Raw genomic sequence first — 12646 nt, 5'->3', positions numbered from 1 at the left:
AAAATGACAGAAATGAATATTCTGGGAGGGCTACAACAGTAGGACATGTTGGAATGTGATTGTTTATTTAGGGGCATGTCGGTGAAGCACATCTGCTCCGTGAAGTGAATTTGGTCTCCCGGTCAGTTATCAGATTGGTGGCTCAACGTGTATTCTGCATGCTGACACAAAGGCTTGGATACATGTTGCAGAAAATGAACTGTAGAGAGGCCAGGACAATATTTACATGTTAATTAGTATTTTTGTCCAGGTTTTCTGTCCACACTGCTAAAAATTCAATAAAATTCAATAAAAATGTTATTATGTTATTTACATAATGAGTGTTTTGTGCAGTTTACAGTGAGGGTAAGGTGAGTTTCTTGCCTCATTTTAGTTGATAATGTGTATTTCAGATGCTGTGACTGATCAGACTTAAAGATTCAGACTTGTCACTGCCATAGCCAACTGTGTGAGAAATCTGATTTTGCAACTCTGTGTGAATATAATCGCAGTTCTGATTAAAATATATATATATTTTTCAATGTTTTTCAGTTTCTGCTAAATTAACTCAAACCTTTTCTGACATTTACGGTCCTACTAGAACTTACTTTTCATATACTAGATCACGGAGTGAAGATACAGTAATACAACAAAAGAAATAGGATGTGACATTTTACTTCACCTTGAATGAACTTTTTTTTTGTGTATGCATCTGGATTTTTATTTAAACTATCAGTATTGTTATTTCCTGCTTAGTTCTTGTTGATGAGGATCTGCAAGTTTCTTTAGGGCAGCACAGTTTCCGTGTGAATGTGGTGGCCAGGATTCAACACAGTCCCTCCCTGCAGCATTACATAATTATTCAGGGTGCGCGCGTGTGTGTGTGCGTGTGTGTGTGTTTCAATATGATGCCAACAGTTCAACCATCAAAGTTGGAAATGCTGCAAGTTTCATAATAAGATGCAAGTAAACCAGAAATATGTTGCAATTTTAATAAGGGGATCTCAATTTGTGTTGGAGAACGGCTTTGTCTTTCGAAGGTCCTGGAAATAAACTGCGGCCTTGATTGCAAAACTAGAAAACGAATGTATTAAAATATCTATCACAATGACATAAGCAACAATTAAATTAAAGGACTGTGCATTTGGGTCAGTAAGCACATCTCAAATCATCATCTCTTCTATTATCAGGAGCTATAATTAAAAAATTAAAGGTGCATACACAGCCTGTATGTGTGGTTGGCTACATATTCCACAAAATGATGCCATGAATTATTCAGTTCCAAGAATGCAAATTCTTCTTTTCACAGAAATGCTTTACGGGATTCTATTTTTAGACAAGCTCTTTATTAGTGCATTATTGTCTTGGTCAGTCCATTATTATCTTTCCCCAGGAATTTGTCAAATTTAATGTGGCCAGTCCTTCGTCACTTTTCCTTGCATGGGAATGGGCTGGGACCAGCTTTGCCTCATGTCACCTTTAATTTCCCTCTGGATGCAGAACAAATATTTAAAAATTGAAAGCAAAATTAAATTTTAATTAATTTTAATTTGCTCAATACGGTGGCATACTTTCTCCTTGATGTTTTTATTGTTTATTAACCATTACAAGCTCAAGTTCCTGGTGTTTGAGGTCAGAAATGGAAATTCTTACACTTATATTCCTCCAAGCCTTTACCACTGTAGCTCATTGTTCAAACAAAGCAGCTCTGAAGCAGCTGCAGTCAGTTCAATCACTGGATTACTAAGTTCAAAACAAAAAGAGATAGAGAAGCTTGAAAATTAGGTCAGTGGTGCTGAGCGCCTTTAAAAGTAACTAAAAATACATGTATTTAAATTTATTTTAATACAAATGTGCACATTTTATGTTGAAACGTTTTACTGCGCTGCAGTTGAAGGGTGTATTTTCAAAAATTTGGTCAATTTAGTAGATCGGGTAACTGGACATGCAAACACTTTAAATCCTCCCATCTTGTATAATCGAAAAGCTTGATTACACAAGATGGGACGGGACCATCGTGGAGATTTCCCGTTTGGCTCTGTCGCAAGAATGTTGTCTCTACCCATCCACGCACGTGGCTCCTCTCACATCCCATTTTATGAGTTGTGGATATGTGATGGTTTCCACACCCCTGGCTAATCATTGAATAAACATCAAATAACTTAGAGCAGCTCCATAACTGGACATTCATCAACAGAGCAATGCTGCAAGGGCAATCAAACCAAGGTTGTTTAAATACACATAACCTACTGTTAGCTTAGGCACCAGTCACAATAGCTGACATGGTTGGGTGCTTATCCTGATGATGTTCTCCTCTGTGTGCGAGGATCATTAACAAAATGTCCCAAATAATTTTATGAGGCAGCAAAGTATTGCTCTGTGTCACCGGTTGTGCAAAAAGAAAATCCCTTTATCTCTTTCAATTTAACAGACCATAATGAAGCTTTTACAAAGAAAATTCTCGGAACGAGTTTGCAACCGAAGCATGAAGATGAAGAGGCTTTGGAGGCTACAGAAATTAGCATCTATCATTAAATTCAAACACAACAGCTGGCTCAATCTAATTAGAAACATGAATCCTCGCGCTGTATGTGGACCTTCATCTGGACCTTCATCTGGCACAGCGTATGTGCCCACAGCAGAGGTGCAGCGTGACTTTAAACGTACAAATGGGCTCGTCTCCCTTACATGACAGTGACTCTTCTTCACATGTTCTTTTATATGGTGGAATTTAAGCCATGTGACAATCAGGACCAGTTTAAGACCTCCTTCCTTTGTGTGTTTAACCTCAGAGGTCAGAGCATTGTGTTTCGCCTCTTGTGTTGAAGTTTGTCTCCAACAACATGGACAATGCTCTTTTTGTTGCTCTACAGTCATTTTCTCTGAGAGTGTTCATCACATTATTTGGCTCTCGCAACTGAACTTGATTGGTTTGTGACTTGGCACCGGGCTGTTTTCAGCTTTCTTCTCATTATATTTATCTCGCCAAAATAAAGAGTCGGGAGTCTGGAGCTGACCTGGTTGAGATTGATTTTACAGAAATGCTGGAAAATGATCATTTCATGGGACAGGGTTTGAATCCGTTTGTTTTATTGTATGTCATAAAATCAGATGTGGCCCACTAAAACATTCGAGAGGATTTCATTTTACTCTTAATAATTTTCTGGCTCCACTAGCAGATTTGTTCCCTTTTGATTTTGTCTCTTTTAAATGTTTTAAATCATTAAACGAATTATAACACCAGTAAAATAAAACTACTACTTTTCAAATTATGATTTCACTTCTTAAGACTAAAAGCTACCAAACTAGGTTAGCCTTATTTAAGAAAGTAATCCCCCCAAAACCCAGTAAATGTTCGCCCAACAGCTATCATCAACTTTTTGGAATAATTTGTAGTGAGCTTTGTAGATCACTATGGAGGAAATCTTATTTGCACAATTAGTTTAATTTAACTATATCGGAAAGTTCTCAAGCATAAATAGCCTATTTAATGCCATGTCACCTTATCTCAATCCAAATGAAGTCCAGACTTTGACTAAGTCACTCCAAAACCTAAATTTGATTATTATTTTCAGGCATTCAGAGGTGGTCGCATTGGTGTGTTTTAGGTAATTATCCTCCTGCAACTCAAGTACACTTGAGCTTAAGGTCATAAATTGATCGTCAGAAGTTCTTCTTCAGGAGAACAAGATTCATTATTCCATCACTCAAAGTGATTTTTTTCTGAAATTCTGACAGATTTTACGCCAGATCTAGGTTTGGTAAATACCATTTTTACCTAGTCAGAAGTTCGGAAAATTGTATATTATTTAAAATAGACCTACACAGTAGGTTTTGATTTAGCAAGGAAAGGCATTTTTTGTCAACACACCTGCAGATTTCTCTCAGCAAACCTGCTTCTGTGTTTCCTTCGATTGGACATATTCATTCTGATGAAGCTTGCAATGTGCAAGATCCTGGGTGAATGTAGTGCATCAGAATCTGTAATCAAAGATAGCTTAATCATGATTCTTGGCAGCGCAGTGACATTTTTGCCCTGCAAGACAGTAAAGTATACATTTCTCACAAAGTGCAAGGAAATGTGAACAATTGTCTATGGGTGTTTGACAATTCATCGTACTCATTGCCATCTATGACCTGTACTTAACTTATTCATTGACTGAGTATAATTTGTGGTAAATGATGATTCGATCTTTCAGATAACTCAACCTTAACGTCAACGCCCAACCCCCAGGAGTCATCTTTAACCCTGTCTCCACATTACTGACTGGTGTGGGGAGGTTATCTACAACATATTCTCACTCTCTTTCTGTGCTTCATCAGGTTTGGCAACTACCCGATAAAAGATATGTCAAAATGGGGGATGAAGGTGAAATACGTGACAGAAACAAGGTGCCAGTAAAATCACTCTTCACTTTCCAGTATTATCATTTCCACAGACTCCACAGGAATGCTGAAAGTAAAGCTTCACTCCTTCTGTGTGACACTACTCATTTCACAGCTGCAGCATTTCTTCTCCAAGGAGTCACCTCACATCGCCGCTGCAGCGATGGAAACACTTGTCGAAAAAGGAGCAGAAAGTGAATCATTTGCCGGCTACAAACCAAGAGATTATGAACTTTAACATACAATTTCAGAGCAGCTCTTTATGTTCTCTGGTTAGTTATGAAACTTTTGTTTAATAATTGCCATCACAGTACAGTCGAGAGATTCTAATATGTACTGTGACATTGTTAAACAGTACACTGAATCATAAAAAATCAAGTCCTGCAGCACAGACCTGTATGACGTGTGAAGAAATGCTCATAAAGACAAACGTGTACGGAACATACTAACATGGCTCATGTGGTACAGTTTAGAGCCAAGTATTTATTAACATTAAATGAGAAAAGTGACCTTAGTTATGTTCCTGTTCATAGTTCTAACACTTAAGGAAATCATCCATCTGGATTATTTTAGTGCAATGAAGAAATAATTTTAAAAAAAAGAATATCGGGAAGGATCACAGGGAAGGATCCACGGGAGGGAAAGTGGAGTTGGAAAAAATGTACAGGAACATTATTTAAAACATACAAAGAAATAATAGGTGTGAAGCTCAAACAGTTTCATGAACTGCCTTGACCGAAACTGTAGGCAATATTGCCACCATGTGGTCAATGTTGGAATTAAATTTGCTTACCTTCGTCTCTCTGTGAAGGCCATGACAGTTATTCTAAATAATATTAATAGTAACATTGAACCAATAGATTTTTTTAACCAACTAAAAAGGACGCATTTCTCTATTGAATAAAAATATTTGAAGCAACATTCACGAAGGCAAGATGATTACATTCTTCAGTTATACCTACACATTTTTATAACAGATTGCCAAGTCACAAAAAAAAAAAAAAAATCATGCGTCATTTTAGAGAGACAAAATGAATTAGTGCGTAATTTTAACGTGTAACGTATAACATATTTGTTAGAAGGAAAAATGTAAAATAAAACAGCAGCAACACCATATATTTTTGGCGATTACAGATTATGAGCTACTTGTGTCACCACATTTTTTTTTTTTTTTTTTTTTTCTGGAGATTTGTTTGTCAGTTGAAAAGAATTTATATCCCATTAGAAGCAGAAGTGCTGAAGTTATGTTGGTTTATCTTTAAACTGGGAATTTATTATTTGAACATAAACTAGGTTTTTTAAGATTCAAAATTACTTCATTGATTTATTATTTTGTCCAACCAGCACAAAAATAAACAAGCAGGGAAGCTACTTACATCTGAAGCCAGCCACTCAGTCGGCCCGCACAGTCTTGAGGACACCATGATTGACAAGACTCAAATTTGACATTGTTAAAAAATAAATAAAATAAATAAATAAAAAAAATAGTGCTGAAACAAATCTTTTCGTGTGAAAAAACAAAACCCGGAACAAATGTTTAGCCACTTCCGCTGGTCACGGCTTAAAGATGTCACCCCCCGTATTCAATTTTGTCGATGTCAAGGAGAAATTTACGGTAAGAAACAGTGCAATGTTGCATTCTTGTCAAAACATAAATTATTTTCACTGAAATAATTTTTATCGATCTATTTGCAAAGTCTAAGCTTTTTATCTCCGGGTATGTTAGTTTACGATAGCAGTTAGCATTTCATGCTATGCTAAAGTTAGCTTGTTTCAGATCTGTCTGTACCTTACAATGCTCCTCTCATGTATCTGCAGGCTGCTGCCAGACAGGCTCTCTCGGGTAAAACCTGCAAACATCTAATCACTGTGTTTAGCCAGATCTCCGGAAAGTAAGTTTTCTCTAGCTTAATTTTTAATTTCAAACTAAAGCTGTTACTTGTGAGTGTTTGTACGAGGTTTTCCTTTGACTTACTAATCCCACTGTACTTGCTCAAATATTTTAAGTGCTCGTAGTATTGAAGAAAAACATAAAATGTTTAGGTTTTTGAAGCCTTTAAGCCTTTAGCGGTTTCATTTCTGGGAAACAAAAAATGAAATGACTTATTTCACATACATGTTATGTGTCGTATGCTCCTTGCGTTGGGTAAGATTAATGTTAAAAATGTTGATGTCCACATTTGTTGAATGGAAAAACAAGCCATTATATTTGTCATTTCAGTGAGACAGAAAAGAAGACCACACTCGACCAGGCCCTGCGGGGTGTTCTCGGTGATCAAATTGTAAGAGGCTTGTTTTTCTTTTAATTTAATAACTGGATTAACAAGATCTCCAAAGTTTTTAATGTTTTTTTTTTATTTTTTTTTCTCTGTATTGTAGATTGAGCAGAAGATGAGCTGTGACGACTATCTGTCTCTCATCTACCTGAGTATCGATGCTGTTACTGAGGGTATGAGTTTTTTCCTCTTAAAATTGCTTTACTCTGTTTGAAAATGCTTGTAAAAACACACTTAAAATAAACATTAAAACAGGAACCGGTCATGCACAAAGTGATGGTGAAAAATATATATGTTCGTCTCGCAAAAGCTTTAAGTATCTTTAATTACCCCAAGATATCCTGTTGTGTACATATGCCTAAAAGAAATCTTTAATTTTTTTTTTATTTTTTGTCACTCATTTCACGAAAGTGAAACGGGAAACCTTGAAGGATTTTCCTAATGCAACTTTAAATTTTCCGTTCTTCTTCTTTGCCAATGCAGGAATCTGCTCTGCCACAATCCCATTCGTCCTGCTGGGAGATGTACTGGACTGCCTTCCCCTTGACCTGTGTGACAAAATATTCTCCTTTGTTGAGAAAAATGTCTCCACCTGGAAATCGGTAATATTTTTTATTTATTTATGTATTTATTTATTTTTAAATCAAGATCGGTGAAAAAAAAAATGTCCAGCCCAAATTTAAAGTTGTAATGATGGCTTATGTTTTTTTTTTTTTTTTTTCAGAGCTCATTCTACACGGCAGGAAAGAACTATCTGCTGAGAATGTGCAACGGTAAAGATCTCACCTAATTCGTAACAATTTCTATAACCAAATAGCATCATGTCAGTTTGTTTGTTTGCTTTTTTTTTCTGTCTGAGTAGATCTTCTGAGGAGGCTGTCCAAATCCCAGAATACTGTATTCTGTGGGCGAATCCAGCTTTTCCTGGCACGACTCTTCCCTCTATCTGAGAAATCTGGTAAAAAAAAAAAAAATATATATATATATATATATATATGTATTCTGTAATCATTTCACATATTCAGCATTATGATTGCAAAATATACAAATGTATCTATGACAACCTTGTTTGTGTTTTTACCCAGGTCTGAATCTGCAGAGTCAGTTTAATCTGGACAACATAACAGTGTTCAACAAGAATGAGCAGGAGAGCACTCTTGGCCAGAAGGTGAAGATTTACCACTTGATCTTGATTCAAAACATTTTATGTGTTGCTTTTTCAAAAAAAAGAAAAAAAAAAAACATTTTTCCACCTCCATGTTTACAGCAGACGGATGAAAAGGAAGACACAATGGAGGTGGAGGAAGGTGAAATGGGGGAGGATGATGCACCTGCGCCCTGGTGAGTGGAAGACTTGCTCTGCGAGATTGTTCATTTTCTAATAATTAAAAAAAAAAAAAAAAAACTTGTCTGGTCAGCTGTAATAAAACCAAATTGCTTTTCGCTTTTCAGTTCTATCCCAATTGATTACAACCTATACAGAAAGTTCTGGACGTTGCAGGACTACTTCAGAAATCCGGTGCAGTGCTACGACAAATTCTCATGGATGACGTTCCTTAAGGTAATGCATCATGAAAGCTGAAACATACTACGAGTTTTATCCACTATTTTACGTAATATAATCAACAAAATATAATTTAAAGTGTAATTTCTGTGTTTTTCTTTCGTGGTTCATTTATATTTGTTCCTGCACTTTTAGAAATCCAGAATAATGTTTCCATACTGTTCGTATCTGTTTCTGGTGTATTGCTTCCATGCAGCTGCGTTCCTCAGTCCAGCATTTAGTGACATTTATTCCACTTTTCTAATTACTACATTTATTTAATGTAGCATTTGTTGGCATGCCTGACTCTTGAACTGCTGCATAGCATTTTGAGTTGCATTTGATTGTGTGAAAAGTGCTCTAAAAATAAGACCTGACTGAAAATTGACCAGCCCACCCCCCTGATTCCTCTGCTGTCATTCTGCTCAGTTTTCAGACGAGACCCTCGCCGTATTCAAGAGCTTCAAGCTGGATGACATGCAGGCCTCTAAAAGGAAGATGGAGGACCTCAGAGCCTCTGACGGCGAACACGTCTATTTTGCCAAATTCCTCACAAGTGAGAAGGTTGGAAACTTTCTGCTTCCAATGCTGCTGGTTTAAAAAGTTGCCCTCTTAAATGTGTTTGTCCTAAAATGTTTTTTTCTTCTTTTTTTTTCCCCCCTTCTTTCTTGCAGCTGATGGACTTGCAGCTCAGCGACAGCAACTTCAGACGGCATATACTGCTGCAGTACCTGATCCTCTTCCAGTACCTTAAGGGACAGGTTAAATTCAAAAGGTGATGCTCGTTTCTGTGTTCACTTTAAAGCATGACTCAGTCAAATTGTGGTTGTCAAGCAGGAGCCATGCTGGAATATTTATTGTTTTATTTCTTTCTCTGTCCTGCTGCAGCTCCAGCTGCATTCTGAACGACGACCAGAGTGCATGGATTGAGGAGACGACGAAGCTAGTTTATCAGGTTAGTTTCATTTAATTATTTATTATGTCTTTTTCAGTTGCACATTTTGATGTCTTTTAAGGCATCCTGGTATGTCTCTGACTCGAAATGAATGAAATCTCATGTGTTCAGACTTTGTCCTGAAGTTTGGTCTAAGTTTTAGACTGCATGAAGTTCAGTGCAGTGAATACACGCAGCAGATATTGATTTTAAAGATATTGGTTTTAAAGTTAAGTTTATCTTTTCATAATTTGGCATAAAGTCTCAAATGTACCAAAAACTCTGATTTTTGCAAAAATGTGAAATATTTGAAAAGATCTTTTCTTATGGAGAATGTTCGAACTAGTGACCACTATTATCAAGTTTTGTGCCTCTTCGGTCATCTCTGACTGATTTGACTTTGATCACTGTAAACTTTTAAACAGAAACATGTTTTAAACTGAAGTTGTTGTTGTTGGGTTTTTTTAAGTTAGTACTACTATAGCCATAGCAAGAACAGACTGGTTAACGTGTGTTCTGCTCTTCCAGCTGCTGAGAGAAACGCCTCCTGAAGGAGAACAATTCGCCACCATGGTGGAGGTAAGCCACACTTTAGGAATACGGACTTATTTAAATATAACCCTCAATGTTTCATTTTGTACTTCAAGTCAGACCAGAATTTTTAAAACGTCTTCTTTGGCAGCACATTCTCAACACGGAGGAAAACTGGAACTCCTGGAAGAACGAGGGCTGTCCGAGCTTCGTGAAAGAAAGGTATAGAGAGAAATGTCGCCGCATGTCCCCGGCCCATATTGGCTTCGTTTCGTTTCCATGCAACGATTGGTCTGTGGCAACAAATGGGGTGGGTGTGTGAACTTTTGCTAGGATGTCAAAATGAAAAGTGTCCTGGTTGTTTTCTTCTCGAACAGAACATCTGACGACAAACCTAAAAGGCCCACCAGGAAAAGACAAGCTCCAGAGGACTTCCTTGGAAAAGGGCCAGAGCGCAAGATCTTCATGGGAAAGTACGTCACTAAGGACTTGATTTATTTTTTTACTGTATTCATACACTCTCAAAGTCTTAGATTTAAAAAAAACATTATTGGTAGTGACCTTTTTACAGTTGAGCGTTGGTAATAATTGTATTCATGTCTTCATAATTGTTTATATTCACTCAGCTTTCTGGAAGCAGTTGATCAGAACTCTGTGAGGTCACACCTCCACGGTATTTCTGCTGCACTTGCAGATCATTTTGCGGTGCATTCAAGTGCAATCGGACACCTAACATTTAAATTTCCTTCTGAGACTAAAAAAGTATTTCTGAACCAAATTGAATTAATGGAGATATTTGTTTACATCACTGTGATTATATCCATTTTTTTAATATATATATATATATATAATTATGTTCTGTAATTAATTCAGCAATATTAAAGCGTTAGACTTCAGATGCATCTCTAAACCATCCGACCGCTTTCAAGTTGTGTGTTTGTAGAGCTGGAAAGCTTATTATTTAGCAATCTATGGCAGGATGTTAAACTTTCTTTTATTCCACCGTTTCGTTAGTGATGAGTTGACTCGACTGTGGAACTTGAACCAGGACAACATGGAGGCCTGCAAGTCTGAAAGCAGGTAAGGAATTCAGAGAACTAAGCAAAAATATTTACTTTATTTTATCTTTTTTTTTTTCATATGATATGTCTTTAGTTCCTTGCAAAAGTTTTTATATCCATGAACCTACAACCACAAACTTCAGTATTGCGTAACTGCAAGACTGAATGTTTGCAAGCCATTTGTGAAAGAAACAGAAAATCCAATTTGGGCCACGTAGGGATACAGCAGAGCTGAGGAAGAAGATGCTTTGGCTACCACATCTAATCTCAACACAAAATACTTTGCAGTTCTTGGTTGTCACATGAAGATGTTCTGAATATATGAATACTGTGGGTGACTGCATTCAGTATTTGTATTTCAGAGAGTTTATGCCATCACTGGACGAGTTCTTTGCAGAAGCCATTGAGCAGGCCGATCCAGTCAACATGGTGGAGGAGGAATATAAGTAGGTCGGCACTGTGACGTATTTCACTGGGAACACAAGTCGGTTATTATAAAATCCAGCTGCTAAATTCCTGGGGGTTTATTTTCTTGCTCAAATTCTTTCAGGGTTGTGCGTAACCCAAACTACGGGTGGCGGGCTTTGAGGCTCCTGTCCAGGAGGAGTCCACACTTCTTTCAGCCAACGAACCAGAAGTTCAAAAGCCTGGCAGACTACCTAGACACCATGGTCTGCAAACTGGCCAAAGAGCTGCCGGTGGGGGATTTTACGTTTTCAAAACCTGAATTAAACTTTAAAAAGGAAAGAAATCAGACCAGTTTTTTTTTTGTTGTTGTTTTTCTAAAAATGCAGAAGGATATCCCTTCAGAAGAAATCAAGACAGGAGAGGAGGATGATGACGATAATGGAGACAATCTTCTTAAAGACAGCAATGACAGTGAGTTTGGCCAACAGTTCTACATCGTCTTTTCAGTGTCTTCAGTTAAATCTATTATTCTTTTCTAGGTTTATCCAAGTCAGAATATCGAAATGTGTTCTCAGCATAAAAAAAAACAAATTCTTTGATGGAGTATTAATACCAACCTAAGCAAAAGTTTTTTTTTTTTTGTTTTTTTTTTTTCATTTTGGGAATGAAGTTCATGTTTTTATCATGTGAAGAAAAACGATTTATTACCAGAATAAAGTTGTATATTAGGACAACAAAGACATAGTTTTGTCAGAATTTCTCCACAAGAAAATAAATGGAGGAATGTTGAGCATCTTGTGAAGTTTTCACAATCTGAAACAATTGTGCAAAAGACGGTCTTATTTTTGTTGAAGAGCCACTGACTCATCTGTTCATGTCGGATCTTGACAATTGAAACTTTGCTCTCATTAAAAATAATTATCCTCTGGTATGACTTTATTCTTATAATTAAAAAAAAAAAAAAATTTCCTCCCACAGTGCAAAAGCAAAGCTGTTCAGTTAAGTCTCTGAATTTTCCTTTGATATAACTGTATTTGTGTGCATGGATGTTTGTCTTTTGCACCAGTGTTTCATTTTTATTTTTTCTGTTTCTCTTCAAGGTCCGAGCATCCAGAGTAAAACTGTAACAAACCATCAGATGGACGACATAGCAGCCAAACTGGGGTCTCAGTGGAAGACGCTGGCGTCTCATCTGGAGATGAAGGCAGCAGAGATGCGGGAAATCGAGACGGACAGTGAAGATGTGGACGTTCAGGCCAAGCTTCTGCTGGTGGCCTGGCAGGAGCGAGAGGGATCCCAAGCAACAGTGGAGAACCTGGCAACGGCTCTCAGCGCGGCAGGGTTCTCCCAGCTTGCAGAACGCCTCAGTGAGGCTTGAAACATTTCTTAATTTGTACCTACGTTACATTGGAGCAGTGAATTTTGTATGTACCAAAGGTCTGAACCTTTTTTTTTTTTTTTCTCCCCACTGTAAAAATCTAATAAACTTTTTTTTCCAAGACGTTTGCTTTCTCATGGTCACAAAACA

At 37.2% G+C, this 12646-nt stretch overlaps 1 protein-coding gene across 2 annotated transcripts; it reads left to right on the top strand.

The window, feature by feature from the left end:
• Nucleotides 1-5878: 5878 nt before the first annotated feature.
• On the top strand, nucleotides 5879-12617 carry thoc1 (THO complex 1). 2 transcript variants are annotated; one of them, XM_015034596.1, is made up of 21 exons: nucleotides 5879-5980; nucleotides 6184-6257; nucleotides 6587-6647; nucleotides 6745-6814; nucleotides 7125-7243; nucleotides 7366-7414; nucleotides 7504-7599; nucleotides 7727-7809; nucleotides 7912-7982; nucleotides 8094-8202; nucleotides 8614-8748; nucleotides 8859-8959; nucleotides 9073-9139; nucleotides 9647-9697; nucleotides 9801-9871; nucleotides 10027-10122; nucleotides 10664-10729; nucleotides 11073-11156; nucleotides 11261-11408; nucleotides 11505-11589; nucleotides 12219-12617. In XM_015034596.1, exons 1-21 carry the CDS (start codon nucleotides 5933-5935, stop codon nucleotides 12494-12496), a joined length of 1962 nt encoding a protein of 653 aa, XP_014890082.1. In that variant the 5' UTR covers nucleotides 5879-5932; the 3' UTR covers nucleotides 12497-12617. The 2 variants fall into 2 exon arrangements, with proteins under 2 accessions (XP_014890082.1, XP_014890075.1); XM_015034589.1 differs by having other exon boundaries at nucleotides 7909-7982.
• Nucleotides 12618-12646: the final 29 nt, after the last annotated feature.

This window comes from Poecilia latipinna, unplaced genomic scaffold (assembly GCF_001443285.1).
Source record: "Poecilia latipinna isolate Pla-1442-1.1 unplaced genomic scaffold, P_latipinna-1.0 Scaffold18, whole genome shotgun sequence".
In the NCBI taxonomy this organism is placed as follows: Eukaryota; Metazoa; Chordata; class Actinopteri; order Cyprinodontiformes; family Poeciliidae; genus Poecilia; species Poecilia latipinna.
The sequence above is the reverse complement of the archived record's forward strand: the minus strand, read 5'-3'. Positions and strand labels throughout refer to the sequence as shown.

Bases quoted from the DNA above. Each gene is read 5' to 3' on its own strand.
- thoc1 (XM_015034589.1), top strand. From the start codon at position 5,933: ATGTCACCCCCCGTATTCAATTTTGTCGATGTCAAGGAGAAATTTACG. The intron at 7,244-7,365 runs GTAATATTTTTT...TTTTTTTTTCAG, and splicing joins ATGTCTCCACCTGGAAATCG to AGCTCATTCTACACGGCAGG. The intron at 9,698-9,800 runs GTAAGCCACACT...CTTCTTTGGCAG, and splicing joins AATTCGCCACCATGGTGGAG to CACATTCTCAACACGGAGGA.